This window comes from Phodopus roborovskii, unplaced genomic scaffold, assembly GCF_943737965.1.
Source record: "Phodopus roborovskii unplaced genomic scaffold, PHOROB, whole genome shotgun sequence".
NCBI lineage: Eukaryota > Metazoa > Chordata > Mammalia > Rodentia > Cricetidae > Phodopus > Phodopus roborovskii.
Window position 1 is genome coordinate 48,324,617 of NW_026126407.1, and position 15,737 is coordinate 48,340,353.

The window sequence follows — 15,737 nt, forward strand, 5'->3', positions numbered from 1 at the left end:
GTTCTGGAAATGAAGGAGCCTGCTCCACATAAACTCCAGAGATGAGAAACCACCTGGCCCCATTGGCTCAGTATGGCTAAATCCTTCCCTGGTCCAGGACTAGTGCCATAGTCCGTACTGTGAAAGCCAGGTCACCACCTCCAGGAAGTCCTGCCTATCCTCAACTGCCCCCACAGAGCTGTCCCATGTCCCCATCTAGGCTTTGATTTCCAGGAATGCTCTTATGTCTCTAAAACTTCCTCTCCAGGTGTTTATCTGCAGTAGGTATGGGGACATGTGACAATTTCTCCTGGAATAGGTATTACCAGATGTGGGGAGCAGAGGTCAGAATGGGGTCAGGTGTCCACTTGTGGGCAACTTGTGGTGGAGGCATGTTACTCCATGCCCCCTTACAGTCCAGGACAAGAAACAAATACCACCTACCCCACCATCACAGGGTGTGAACATACCTCCCCTCCTGACTCCATTCTGGGCGCATTGGGCAGTGAGAGGTGCTGAGCTGTGGGGGATCAATTGGGTATGGCTGGTGCGGGGCTCTGCCTGAAGAATTCCTCTGAGTAGTGCTAACAGCAGGGGGGACGTCATATGGAGCAAAAGGCCTAATCAAAGGGACACAGCTGAGCCTCAGGCCTGGGAGTTAGAAGGAAAGAATGCCATGCAATGTCCCTAACAAATATCCAAGTCCTTCAAACTGCTGGTGATGATAGGAGAAACCAGGCTTGGTGGGACTTTAAGTGGGGAAGTGGGGGAGTACCTGGCCTCACCTGGATAGATGATTTTTCCCTTCAGTATGGAGGACGAGGGGCTCATGGACAACACCTGGCTGCACAGAAGTTCTGAAATGTCTGTCCAATTGAACAGCCACCTGCCTCTCCATGCAGCACACCCTAGGTGGAAAACTAAGGTGCTCTTTATTTGGATGAGACAGTGTGGCCAGGGGCCAGTCACTGGTAGCCAGCCAACTGGAGGACACTGGGGTATCGGTTGCGGTGGGCCATGCACTTCTGGCGGTCGATGAAGAGGCTGTTGGTCTTGACTGCGATGTCCTTCTCCAGGCTCATGCGTGTGTCCTCCAGGTTCCTCAGCGCCTGCTCTGAATCCTGAAGCTTCTCCTTCAGCGCATTGAGGGACATGATCAGCTCCTCCACCTCACTCTGCAACCTGCAGGGGAGGGAATGGTGAGTTAGGGGAGAGACAAGGGAAGGGGCAATGATGCTACAGAGGACCAGAGAAGGCTTACAGGAACCCCTCCAAAGTGGCTGCAGTGTTGCAAATTTACTGGGAACCTGGCATGAATCAAGAAGGACCCTCATTTCCAGCCCAAGGGGCCTCCCACAGCTGCACCAGAACAGGGAGAGGCAGAATTGAAACACTGCCCCCTTATGGCAAAAATAAGCAATGGGTGAAATTAAGCAATGGCGGCCTGAACAGGTGCTAACCCTTTCATTTCCAGGCAGGAACCACCCTTAAAACCTTGATTTCTGGAACAAAATTATAGTCGACTGAAAGGGTGGAAAATGCAGCCTAACTCTCCAATGGCCCCAGGAAGCTAGAAGTTTAGAAATACTATCTAAGAAGCCTGAACAGGTGCTAACCCTTATGTTTCTAAGCAGGAACCACTCTTAAAACCTTGATTTCTGGAATAAAAGTATAGTCAACGAAGGAGGAAGAAGACAGACACTTATGCTTAGAAGGGCATCCTGGCACTGGCTAGCTGAAGAAAATGAAAGATATAACCCACCATGCCTGTGGGAACACATGGAACACAGGGTTACATCAGAGGTACAAGGGTGGGTGGAGGCCTTGGCTCACCTCTCTGACCTATGGCCCCTGGAATCCTGGGTTGTCAGACACTAAGCTCCTTCCAGGAAGGTGAGGCATCCCAGAGTGACACAGGACCCCTGTGGTGTTCCTGACACTCAACCCTCCCCACCCCCTCACAAGCCTCATGTCCACTCACAGGTGAGAGTAATCTCACATGGCCTCACATGGAGGAAGATTAAAGGGGCGCAGGGATGACCCTAGCCACCCAGAACTGCTCCACCAGCCAGAGATACCTGAACTGTGCAGCGTCCCTGCACAGCTCCACATTGGGCCTATGTGACCGCTGGTACAGGCGGGTCTGGGCCACGCGCAGAGGGGCCTCCTTGTCCTTGATGGCTTGCTTCAGGGCTGCCACCTGGTGCTCCTGGTCTGTGATCTCCCTCAGCGTCTGCACAGGGCAATGTGTGAGCCTGAAGCCGGCTCAAGCCTGGAGCAATCAGGGCACCTTCCTACCCCAACCCAGCATGTGGGAAGGGCCTGACTACTTGCTCCCTCATCTCCTGGCCCTGACTGGAGAGAGGGAGTCCCAAATCTGCGTCCAGAAGCTGCCCTGTAGAAGACCTTCAGGGGTTCCTATGAGTCAGGGCAGTCTGTTTGTCCTCCAGTCCTGACCAAGAATGACAGAGCTTGGAGGCAAGAAAAGCCACAATAATAGCCCAGAGCAGGACCCCACGGGCACACTATGACTCCATGCCACCCCCCTCCCAAACCCCACAGGGGGAAGCTCCTGCAGGTCAGCCTCCTGGAGTGGCTGTGCCAGCAGACCACTCCCAAATATAAACCTGCTTTTACATCAGCTCAGGGAGCCTACAGAAGTGTATGGATGTCTGCCTCTGGGTCACAGAGAAGCCCTTGAAGTCAGATCGTGGCTGAGCATAGCATATATAGCGACCTGATCTCAGCAACCAGGGCCCCTATGGTAAGGGGATGTATGAGGGAAGGGCGTGATTCGAGTGGGGGACAGGTGAACGTTTCGGGAAGGGAGGTGGAGTGAGGCCAGATTTGAATGGGTGCGCCCTAAGCATGGGATGGGCTTGCTGGCAGGCATGTCCTGGGTTCGATCAGACAGCTGGGTGAGTCCAACGGTGGGCGTGCCCAGCGATCCCACCTTTTGCAGGTGGTACTGCAGCTTGTGGCAGGCGTCGTCCAGCTCTTCGCAGCGGCGTGTGAAAGCCATGTTCACTGCATCGCACTGCAGCCGCAGGTCCTCGGCCGTATCCCGCAGGATACAGTCAATTAACTTCCGCAGGTTAACCGAGGCTAGCCTCTCACGTTCGGCCCGAAGCAGGTTATCCTGAGTGAACTTGGCCCACGTTTCTGGAGTGGAGGCACTGAGGGTGGAGGTGCGGCCTGGTCGGGGTGTAGCCATGCAGAGGCTCCGGCATTGCCGGTGATCCCCATTGTACCCGGTGTCACACAGACATCCCGAGGTTCTCCCGGGCCTCTAGTGGCTGTTGCCTGCCCTCTGCTGGCCACGAGCAGAAACGCAGTCCAAGCCACCCACAGGGATCCAGGGGTTGGAGCAGGCACCAACCCTGTGTGAATTGTGGGTGCCAGGCACTTGGGGTGTTTTCCCACCCCAACTGCGGACAGAGAACTGGTCCAGATTTGTGGAGGCAGGAGTCCTTCCTCAGATTTTGGAAGTAGAGCCAAAACGGGCAAACGGGGATGCCCAGAAGCCTACCTCTCCTCAAACTTGCTGGAATGCGGGTGGAATTGCACCTGGGTGCTCTCATTGTTGTAGCGGGTGCAGGTCTCATCGATGTTGTAGGCCTCTACTTTGTCTGACCAGTCCATCTCACAGGTTTCCTTATGCTCCCTGTTTAGCCTATTGGGGAGGGGAGGCACAGGACACACTATGTGCCAGGAAGCCCTGCTTGCGGGGCCCTGCTCCAGTTCCTGCTCTGGCATCCTTCAGTGGCCATCAGTGCCCAGGTCCCAGAACAAAAATGGAGATAGTTGTATATGCCCAGCCGAGCACTGCCTGCATTTCTGGCTATGATCTGGAAGTGCTGACCTCTCTGAGCCACAGAGTCACTCTGCCTAGCTGTCCTGTCTCCTACCTCCTACCAGCCTTGGGGTGGGGCTCAGGGTTTTCCATCCCTCAGGACCCTCTGCTGTGACTCACCGTATCTGGCCCACAGCTTGTGAGATAGTCCTCTTCAGGAGTTCCTGGATGTTCCTGATGAGCTCAGTTTCCTGGGGAGGAGAGAGTCTTGAGCAGCAGAGCCTGCCCCTCCTCTTTGGGAGAGACTGAGGGACCCAGCAGGAGCCAAGGCATGGGCTCTGCCTCCATTGGCTTTTGTCTTAGTCTCCCCCCTCCCCACACACAGAAAAAGATGTATAAGCCAAACCCTTCGTGCTAGGTTTATTCTGGGTGGTTTTAGCATGTTGTAAATGACTGCTTCCTCTAGGGGTATCTATGGCTGTTGGATCACCCATGATAGTTGTCCAGGCTCTGGGATCATCTCCAACACCATAGTATACTGAGGGGGCATCAGACTCATTGCAGGACCTAGGCCACCTCTGAGGACCCCACACCCATAGGGAGTCAGATGGCCTCTGTTTGCTGCCCACTGCCCACCAAGAATAAGAGGGAAACTGGGCTTCCTTTTGCCCCAGCATTTTCTGGGTATCAGGAATTCTTTCTTGTGCAAGTCCACATGGGCCATGCTCTCCATTGTCCTGTGTCCTTGGTAAGTCACCCACCTCTGCACCACCGACAATGCTCCAGTTACATAGCAGTGGTCAAGGCCTGGGGGTATGACAGAGCTGCCTATTTCCATCAATCCCTGCAGGACTAAGCCCACCACAGGAGGTTGCAGTTCTGAGGGATTCAGGGTTGTACAGCATCCAGGCTGAGTGACCCCCTAACCATAGCACATGGTTCCCCAAAGCAAGCTGTGCTGGGTTTGGAGGGAAAGGTGTCCAATGGAGGGAGGAAGTGGTATGCTTTGTTTTGTTTTGTTTTTGAAGAGTCTTGCCATATAATCCAGCCTGGCCTAGAACGTGTGATCCTCCTTCCTCCATCTCCCCATGCTGGGGGTTCTAAGTGTATACAAGGAGATCTTTGAAGCTGAGACTTCAGGACTCTGGGCAGAAAGGGCAGATGCCATGCCTTCTACACTCCCTCTGGCCTGGCTTTCTATCTTGAGAGCAAATACTGCAACAAGGGACATGCTGGTACCAGGGAGCCTCTGACTTAGCAAACAACAAACAAACCAACAAGAACCACTCAGGGTGTTTCAAATGTCTTTGAAATCTTGGGGGGCTGGAGGGGATCCCAAAAGAGGGAAAGTTACTAGGAAGTCAGGAATCCATCCATGTGGTAAAAATCATCCTGTGTCTGAAGGACCAGAGGTCCTGCCTGGGCTGAGGGGCATAGCGCTTTGTGAGTCCCAGGCCCTGTGATGTCTATATGAGTGCCGGAGCCTGCCTCCCACTCTGGGCCTGAGCCACTCTGCACCTTTAGCAGCTCCACCTCCACGTAGTCCCGCACGAGGTCTGGATGCTGGCGGCGTTCTCGGCACTGCAGGTTGTCAGTGGCAATGGAGAAGGGCACAGCGGTGGCATCCAAGGCACGTGCTAGCCGCAGTTTCTGGGCCATCATCAGGTCAGTCTCGGCAGACAGCTCCTCTATCTCTCGTTGCAGCTCTGACTTCCAGCAATGTATGTCCTCCAGGCGCTCTCCAGTCTTTCGTGTGGAGTCCTGCTGTGTGCGCTGGGCCAGCGCCTCAGTCTCCGCTGCCAGCTGCCTGCTCTCATGCCGCTGCCGCTCAGAGTGGTCCCGGTCTGCAAAGGCCTGGTGGTAACGGGCATAACAGTTCTGAAACCACTCATCCATCAGGTATTTGGCTGTGCGGAAGCCAGCGGTGGCCAGACCCGAGGATGTGTAGGCACCAGTATTGCAGGCCACATCGTACTCTTTGCACGGCAGCTCACAGGCCTGTATTGACTGTGGGGCTGGCTCCTTGGTAAGGAGCACATCGGTTTGTGCCATGGTGCCCACTGCCTGGCTGAGCAGGAAGGGGGCAGAATGAAGACAGGGTCACTGGGCAGTTCTCCAGGCACGATCAATGGGGCAGTACTGGTCACTTTGTCCCGAGCAAGGCTCCTGGTTGCCTCAGGAATATTGTATACACCAACTGCCTCCTGTTGCTGGGCAACAGGGTCACTTAAGGGGAGGGGCAGAACTGCCCTCTTAAAGGGCTAGGGAGATAGCTTAAATAGGTAAAAATAGTCACCTTACAAGAACCTGAGTTTGGCCCCCAAAACACAGATGGAAAAAGGTAGGTGTTGTGACACATGCATGTAATCCCAGCACCGGGAAGGCAGAAACAGATTAATCTGTGGAGTTCACTGCACAGTCCACCCAAATAAATTTGATGAGTTCCAGGCCAGTGAAAGACTTTTTCTCAAAAAATAAGACTGACCAGTCATGTTGGCAAACACTTTTTTTTGAGGATTTATTTATTTATTATGAACACAGTGTTCTGCCTGCATGTATGCCTGCAGGCCAGAAGAGGGCACTAAATCTCATTGTAGATGGTTGTGAGCCACCAACCACATGGTTGCTGGGCATTGGACCCAGAACCTCTGAGCCATCTCTCCAGCCCATGACAAACACTTAATCCCAGCACTTGGGAGGAAGAAGCAGGTGGATCTCTATGAGTTTGGGGCCAGCCTGGCCTACATAATGAGTTCCAGCCCAGCCAGGGCTACATAGTAAGACCCTGTCTCAAACAAAGCAAACCCCTCCAAAACAACAACAATAACAAAACAAAAAACAGACAAACAACAAACCAAGGTGGACGGTGCTGGAAAAATATCAACTAAGGTTGTCCTCTGGACTCCACATGCACACACGAGTACCCATATACATATGCACTGACATGCACACACACACACCCCACACCACACATACCACACACACATACACACACTACACACACATCCATATCCACACCATACACACCACACACACCACACATATACCACACATACATAACACACACTACACACACACACTGCACTATATACACACCACACACACAGACACCACACACCCCACACCACACATACCACACACACATACACACACTACACACACATCCATACCCACACCATACACACCATACACACCATACACACCACACACACCACACACATACTACACATACATAACACACTACACACACATCCATACCCATACCATACACACCACACACACCACACATATACCACACATACATAACACACTACACACACACACACTGCACTATACACACAACACCATACACACACCACATACACACACACACACACCACACTATACACAAACACACCATACACACACCACACACACAGACACCACGCACACATACACACACCACACACACACCACACCACAGACACCACACACATACACACACCACAGACACCACACACACTGCATACACATACCACACACCACACACACATCACACACCCCACATCTCCCCCACACACACACAACACACACAGCACAATACCCCACACACACACCACACATACACAACATACATCACACACACACACACACACACACACACACGGCCACACAGACCCCAACTCTCCCCTCTTCAGTCCACTGTAACCCAAGCTAGAGGCTCAGGATTCTAATTCACTAGAGGCTCCTGGCACCAGCCTTGGACCAGTGCTGGAGTAGTGAAGGGTCCTGAAACCCCCAATGTTCAGTCCTCCTCCCTGGCCTGGTCCTGAGCTTGGCTCTGCTCTTCAGGAGCAGGGTGGAGGAGGCTCTGCCTACTTAAAGGGTGAATAAGCTGAGGTGGAGGCAGTAGAAACATGGACAGACTCCTCAGAAATGGTTTCCCTTCCTGTCCTTTCCTCTTCAACACTCCCAATACCTAGTCACCCATGATCCCACAGCTTGGCCCCATTGTTCATGTGGTCTGAACTCCTCATGCAGGCTCAGGGGCCCAAACACCCACACTGTCTTTAGAAGCTGAATCCCTGGGCTTCTAACCCCCATCTGCTCCCAAGGCCACTGTCTAAGGGCCAGGCCCTCCTCTTCCTGCTGCATCCCATAGTCGGATTCACACCCAGGGCCTCCCAGGGAAGTGGGTCAGTGTTCTGAAGTCCACTGAGTGTACCTGGAGCCAAATGTCCTGATCTGCTCAAAAGAGGAGACAGGTTCTGTCTGGGCAGTTGTCCCCAGGACACTAGTTGGACAGGAAACAACTCTGCCATCAATCTGGGCACAAAAAAATAAATAAATAAATAACAAAAAAAAAAAACCAAACCAAACCAAAACAAAACAAAACAAAACAAAACAAAACAAAAAACCCTAGTCTAAGTTAATATCCAATGTGGCCAACAGAGGACGACATTGACTGCAGAATGTGCTAGCCACCTATTTCCTGATTGTTCTGGCCTTCCCAGAGACACCCACATACTGGGTCCTCTCTGAAAGAAATCCACACCCTTAGCCAACACAGGATCTGTAGCCAGAGCCCCTCCATCCTCTTCCCTAGCCATTGTCTTGTCCCCTGTCTCCGGCTGTAAGAGCCTTGGGCTCCTTTTGCTTAACACACCCAGGCTTCTGCCTAGGCTATGCATTCCTAGCACCCTTCCCGGGTGCCCACCTCACAGCATCACTCCATGCTGGCCTGGCCATCTTCTGATAGTGTATCCTGGCATCTATACCAGAATGGATAGTACATGTTTTACGCATGTGTGTTTGAGGGTGGCAGGGCAGAAGCCCTGAGAATTCATAACCAAGCCAAGCCAGAATTGTTGTCCCCCAAGAGCTAGAGATCAAGAGCCTTGGGGGCAACGTGGACCTCCCTCTATCTCCTCTGTGACTCAGTTTCCCCAGGTGCAGGGCCATCCAGAGGATGACCATGGCTTCTCCTTAGCTTATCCCTGATGTGTGGACCCAGAACTTCCAAGGAGAAAACCTAACCTGCATCCAGTGACTACATGATCTTCAGCTTCAGCAGGTGGGGTGCACCCATGGGACCCCCATGCTAATGAGGAAGGCCAGGTCTCAATGTAGGCTGCCCTGTGTCATAACAGTCTCCAAAGCAGAGCTTGAACTTTAGTCCCCAGGTTGAGGGGTCAGGACTGGTCAGATGCCTTCAGAGATGGGTTGAGTCCTTGTCCCCATCAGCTACTAGTCTGACCCTCGGTCCAGAGTAAGAGGCATTCATATTGTGAAGGTGTCAGCCTGTAGCCCCTCCCAGCCTCTCCCCACCCCAGAGGGGAGGAACACCAGTTATTCCACAAGACTTCCACGGGACTGACAAGGCAGGCACAACTGTACTCAAAGCTAGGGCTACATGGGGACACAGTGGGACACAGAAAAACTGAATGGGATGTGTGGACACGATGGTGGTGGGAGATGGAACTGTCCTGAGCAGGAACAGGTGTCCTCTTTTATTTGGACTTCTTTCCAAGTTGCACTTGCAATGGGAAGATTGAATCCAGGCACATGAAAGTTCCCACAATACAGCTGCAGCATTATCGTCCTGTACAGAGTTAGGGACCTTGATGAGTTTGGAAATGCCAATTCCATGGACACTGCCTTGGAGGGACTAGAACCCTCCACACAGGGCGGCCCTCCAGGATACCTAGGAAATAGAGGAACAGTCTGTGACATAGGACTGACCAAGAGTGCAGATGTCCTCTGTACAGATTGCTTTACAAGCCCTAGACACCATAAGTGGGATGGACTGGGTCAGAAGGGACCCCCACCCTGCTTTATTAGTCTATTCAGCAGCCCCCATGGCCAGAGGACACTCCCTCAACTCCAGCCTGCAATGTTCTAAGAGGGAGGAAAGCCATACAACCTCACAGCCTCTACCCACAACAAGCACATCCTGTGTGTCCCAGGCTGAGATGGGCCCAAGGTCACACTGACCTGATAGGACCAGCAAAGGAGAGACCACCATATGGCCACCTCAAATACCCTGGCCAGCATCCCCACTTGCTCCTGCCTGGAATGACAGCCCAAGGAGCCATCCTGACTGGAGCAGACCCAGCTGCAGGAGCTGTGGGTGGCACACTGACATCTCCCAGGCCAGTGGAACATTTTAATTACAGAAGGATCCTTGGCATCCCTGAGCCAGTGCTGCAGTGGGGGGCGACTGCACAGGGGACAAGCAAGCAGGGGGATAGGAGTCCTCAAGTCCAAGTCTGAACAATGGTAGGAAAGAGCTGTGCAGCACATTGGAGGTGTACCCCTCCCTGACGACTCCCTGCACCGCCACGAAAGCCTGCTTCCCTTCAGAGGCATCAAAGCAGCTGTTCTCAATCTGTGGGTCGCAACCCTTTGGGGGTCACATATCAGATAGCCACATTACAATTCATACCAGTAGCAAATTACAGTTATGAAGTAACAATGAAATAATTTTATAGTTTGGGGGTCATACCATGAGGGACTGTATTAAAGGGCCATGGTACACAGCAGTAAGAAAGCTGAGAACTGGCCAGGTGGTAGCAAATGCCTTCAATTCCAGCACTCGGAAGGCACAGGCAGGTAGATCTCTGAGTTTGAGGCCAGCCTGGTCTACAGAGTGAGTTCCAGGACAGTCATAGTTGTTACACAGAGAAACCCTGTCTCGAAAAAACAAACAAAAAAAGTTGAAACAAAGCAAAAGCAAGACGATGTGGAATGGACAGCATGCTGAGGGCTAAGTCCAGTGATCTGGCCATCAACTGAGGTAGTCAGGCTTGAGCCTCTCCACTTGGCAAGGCAGGACCAGAAGGCCAATGGACAGATGTCTTACTCCTACTTGACTCTCACCTGTTTCCCCAAGCAGTGAGCATAATGAGGAAGGCATATCCAAGGACTCTTCCTGCCTACCTCTTGCCTAGGGAGGCAAGACTCAGACCAGGAACTGTGAGATGAGGCATGTGTGGCTCAGGACATCGCCTAAAGGTGGAAGGCTGTGTGTGGCTGTCCAGACAGCTGTGATTGCCTCAAGGATTCAGAGCTACTCAGCCTGGCACTCAGAATGTCCCCACCACATGGATGCACTTTGTATAAACAGTTTTCCAGCCATAGCACCAAGGCTATGTGAAAACAAATACTTCTTTTAAAAAAACCTCAGCCTGGGACCCTTCCTAATGCTGAGACCCTTTAATACAGTTCCGCACGTTGTGACCCCCTAACCACAAAATTATTGTCATTGCTACATCATCACTGTAATTTTGCCACTAGGCAAGGCAAAAATGTAAATCGTAATACAAATGAATGATATGTGATCTCTCTCCCAAAGGGATCGAGACCCATATATTGAGAACCACTATTTTAGGGACAAAGCTTGGCCTGGGAAGATAGCTCAGTCAGTAAAGTACTTGTCACATAAGCATGAGGACCAGATTCTGGATCCCCAGCATTCTTATAAGGAGCTGAGTATAGCAGCACACACCTCTAATCTCAGACCTGGGAAAACAGGAGGAAGAGGATTCCTGGAGCTTCTAGATAACTAGTTTAGCCAATCAGAGAGCTTCTGGTTCAGTGAGAGACTCTGTAAAAAAAAAAAAAAAAAAAAAAAAAAAAAAAAACAGAAATAAAAATAAAAATATGACACCTTCAGTGAGGGACTTTGAGTTACACCTTTCCATGGCTTAAAAATAATAACCTAGGCCAGTAGGTGGTGGCACACGCCTTTAATTCCAGCACTCAGAAGGCAGAGGCTTCTCTCTTCCAGGCCAGCCTGATCTACAGAGTGAGTTCCAGGACAGCCAGGGATACACAGAGAAATCTTGGCTTGAAACAAACAACAAAAACAAAATAAAACAACAACAACAAAAAAAAACCTAAACAATTACCACCATACTGGATAAATAGAAGAAAACATCAAAATGCAGAGCCCCAGTGTGGACATGGCCTTTCATGGGCATCTCAGCAGTCTATCCAGCTCTATAGGCAAGATCCACAGGTACGACCCAGCTGCCGAGCAACACTAGGCTTTGAAATACAACCATAGGAAATGACTTCAAATCAAGGAAGGAGGTTCAAAAAGGACAGAACAACCATTTCAACCATTTGCAAGCTTTGTCCCAGAGACACATCACCAGAAAAAAAGCAGATAGGGACCTGCACCTAACAGAAGAGCAAACAGAGCCACACGGAGGATTCCTCTTCAAGGACAGAGGGTATCTTGGATCAGAGACACACAGACACACGCATGGTGAAAGGTGGGCAGGGAGCAGGTTCCTAGCTGAGCTTCCTGAAGGAAGTGAGCCTGCCATCACTACAGGGACACAGACAGCAGCTTGTCAGGATGTGATCAAGGAACCGCTAGGGACAAGAGGGACACTGTAGTCAAAGATGACACCCAGGTTTCAAATGCCAAGCCAACTGGAGGCCTGGCCTGGAGTTAGCGGTGGGAGCTGGGCAGAGGCTGGATGGTCAAGGACGATGCTGCCATACTGAAAGGAGAGAGATAGTTCATAGAGCTCTGCCCCTGGTCTCTATCAAAAGGGTGCTTTTGGACTCCCTGTAGGCCAATGAGGACTCTTGGGGGCAGAGCATCACTCTGGCTGGCCCCAACTGCCCATTCAGCTAGCAGGAGCCCATGGAATAGGCAGAAGCTTAGATCTAATGACCGGGGGGGGGGTCCCCTCATACACCCCTCACTAGGGGTTTCCTGTGCTGGAGAGCCAGGGGTATATCCCTACAGGTGTAGCCGCCTCACACCCGATGGGCCTATGAGACAGTGCCCGGGGCCTACTGCCTTTGAGAACAGCCAAATCCCTACTTTATCAGCTCAGCTTTATCTGCAAAACCTCCTACAATTCCCTGAGAAGAAAATTAAATAGAGGATTTAGTAGAGATTCTGAAGCTGCCTAGGCAGGGCTGGGATGGGCTAGCTCACTGGAGGCTGCCGAGCTGAACCCTGGTGGGTGGGCAGTCACTCCCCCTGACCCTACCTGGCCCTGCAGGCTTAGAGGCCAGTGGAAAGGGCATTTTTAGTCAATACCTCAAAGAGGCCACCAGGCCTTCCACTTTCCTTCCCTTCCCCACCCCAAATGCCTAGAGGGGAAACTAAGGCTCAGAGAAGTAGTACCATTAGCTTACGTAAGACCTGTGTGATCATACTCCCAGGTACCCTGGAGTGTAGCTACAGTACTCAAGTGTTTGTCCCAGGGACAAAACATGAGCATCCCAGAGAGATAGGCATCATAACCCCCCCAAAAAAACTCCACAGCTAGAGGCTGGGGTGTTCTACCAGCCCCCAACAGAGCAGTCACAGTTCCCTTTATCATGGTGTGGAAGACCAAAGTACATAGCAGCTGGTATTCAGCAAGGGAAGACTCATCCTGTGAGCCCTGGGAACAGCTTCCTGAGATGCCAGTACACTCTGACTCACTGTTATGTTCTTCATGCAGAGTCACCCAGCCTCATTCTCTGTGACCCACTGGACCTGTATTTCTTAGCTGAGCAACAGATGAGCGGAGGGATGCACCCAGAGGACAGCCCTGAAGTGGGCCTAATGGTCATGGGTGTGTGTTCACCTCTAGCTTCACCCTCCCTCTCCAGGGCTGTAAGTCAGAAGCCCGTCCTGCTCTCACATCCCCGAGTCTCAGAATAGGAACCAGTGCCTTTGATCCTGCTGGTGGGACTACAGGTAGGCAGGGACCGTGGGGCCAATGGGAAGGGACTTTCTGCTGGTTTCTGCCCACCCATGGTCCCCAAGGAAAGTCCCCGTGTAGAGAGAGGGTGGGGGAAGCTGACTGCTGTCCTGAGGGTCCCTGTAGGTCTCTTCAAAGCCCCAGTTTCCTCTCCTGGGCTCTGCAGGGAGGGGCCTGGAACCCCTTGGAGCACCTTAGATACAGTTTGTAGGCCATATGGACTGTGAAACTTGGTGTGGAGGGCAGCTTTTCAGGTAGAGAGACATCTCATGATGTTAAAAAGTCCCCAAGGGCACCAGATATGAGTTCATTCAGCAGAGTAGACCCATGTGAGCTGAGGGGCCTGGCTTCAGAGGCTGGGTAAAACATTTACTGTAAGGACAATCATCCCCAAGGACTGGTCTGAGGTCAGCCTCCCCCTCATACACACAAGTGGGCACACACACGCGCACACACACACACACACACACACACTAGCTCTGATTCAGAAGGAGCTGGCAGAGCCTTTGAAAGCCTCCCAGGTCTCCTACCAGCCACAAAGGGTCAGCAGTGGGCAAAGCAAAGAATCTCAACATTGACTAGGGGACCAGAGTGGTCACATTCCTGTCTAGGAACCATGCAAGACCATCTGGGCCTCACTTAGTTCACAGATCCTCAGGAGCCTGGGTCATCCCAGGGCTTTGAGACAAGGGCTTGACAGCACAAATGGCCATGGTTACCAGTGTGAGAGGCCAACCCAGCCTGGAAGGCTTTGGGGGGCTCAGAGCACCTCCCTAGGACAGACACTATCAGGGGAGTGTGCCCACCAAAGTGAAGACAGCCTAAGGCCAATACCTGGTGGTTAACCCAGCTACATGGCCTCCAAGCAGGAGCCTCCAAAACCCCTATCTGCATGGGCTCTGAGGGCACTGGATCAGCCAGCCACACTTCTATGCTGCCACCCCACCAGGTGACCCTAAGAGCTTGTCCACTCCCAGAATCCATCTCCCACTGTACCCTTCCTAGAGGACCAGACAAGATAGCGAGTGAGGTCCTTGGAGAACAGTGGCAAAGCAGGACACACTTCTGCCCCTGGAACTAGTAAAGAGAAGTGGGAACCCATAGCCTCTGGCCCCTCCATTTCATGGCATTAGTTGTAGGGACACCCTGATCCAGGCCTTTGGTCAGCTAGCCCGATGCTTCTACCTAGTAGGCTTCAGTGTGCTGGCCAGGCATGGCCCCCAATTCCAGCAGTGACAGCAGCCCTGTAACCTTGATCATCTCACGAAGGGGGATGGGGCAGCACTGGGAGCTCTCAGTCCCAGGGATGTTAAGAAGCCTCACATCTTCCAAAAGATGCTGTCACAGCAGTGCAGATTAGGGCTGTGCTGGTGAGAGATAAGGGCCTGAGGGTCGTTTGGAGGGCAGGCGCTGAGAACTGGCTGGGATGGCGGGGTTCTCCTTCTATCCTGACCTTCCTTCCCTCTCCCCTCTGGTCCTGTCTGTCCTATGAGGAGATGGCAGGTGAAGGGCACAATTCTGCCTTGAAGTCAGGACAGCCACTGATCCCTGACAAGTGCATTTGGGAGTGGTCAGGCCCATGGATGATACTGGCCCAGGAGCCTAGCCCAGCTCCTTTGTGCCCACCATCCAGGGACAGAAATAGACAAGAGGGTCTGGGCTCCACCCATCACCTAGTCCAAAGAGCCCTGAAAATAGACATGAAGAAAGTCAACGAGATTCACATGCCATACCCCCAAAGATCCTCTTGGGAGCTGTGGCTACCGCCTAGAGCCAATTAGCTGATGGAAGCAGGAGCACTCAGAAGTTCAAGTCCCCACCAGGAGGGAGCAAACCACCCATTAAGTGCACTGGACCAAGCCGTGCGTACCACCCAGCCCACACTCTCGTACTCACCATCTCATTTCCATGCAGCTTTCAGACATCTTCTGGCCTTGACCTGCACTCCTTCCTTCCCACAGAGCTAGCCCGAGCCCCTGATCTCCTCACAGTCTCCTCCCTGCTCAGGTGGTTCTTGTGACCCTGTACTCTGAATGAAGCCACAGGTTGAAGATGCTGCCCTGGGGTTCTCCTGAGGGCTGGCTACAGAGTCCACCCTATCACCTCTTTAGCATACGCCTGAAGTGAAGGAAAGGGCACAGGAAGGAACTCTGTGCCCTCTGGTGGGGTGGGGGTACACCTCACAAGCAGCTCCACTTTTTTCTCCCTAGACCCCAAGCAAGAACTGTCATAGGGTAGTCCAAGATGCAGAAGATGCACCCTGCGGTCTG

The 15,737-nt window shown here is 52.3% G+C and overlaps 1 protein-coding gene across 1 annotated transcript; it reads right to left on the reverse strand.

Annotated features, from left to right (window-relative positions):
• Positions 1-892: 892 nt before the first annotated feature.
• Tekt4 (tektin 4) lies at positions 893-5,928 on the reverse strand. The gene is made up of 6 exons (XM_051181111.1): positions 5,291-5,928; positions 3,953-4,023; positions 3,509-3,652; positions 2,933-3,155; positions 2,058-2,212; positions 893-1,161 (listed from the first exon to the last, which is right to left on the reverse strand). Exons 1-6 carry the CDS (start codon positions 5,822-5,824, stop codon positions 945-947), a joined length of 1,344 nt encoding a protein of 447 aa, XP_051037068.1. The 5' UTR covers positions 5,825-5,928; the 3' UTR covers positions 893-944.
• Between the last annotated feature and the right edge of the window lie 9,809 nt (positions 5,929-15,737).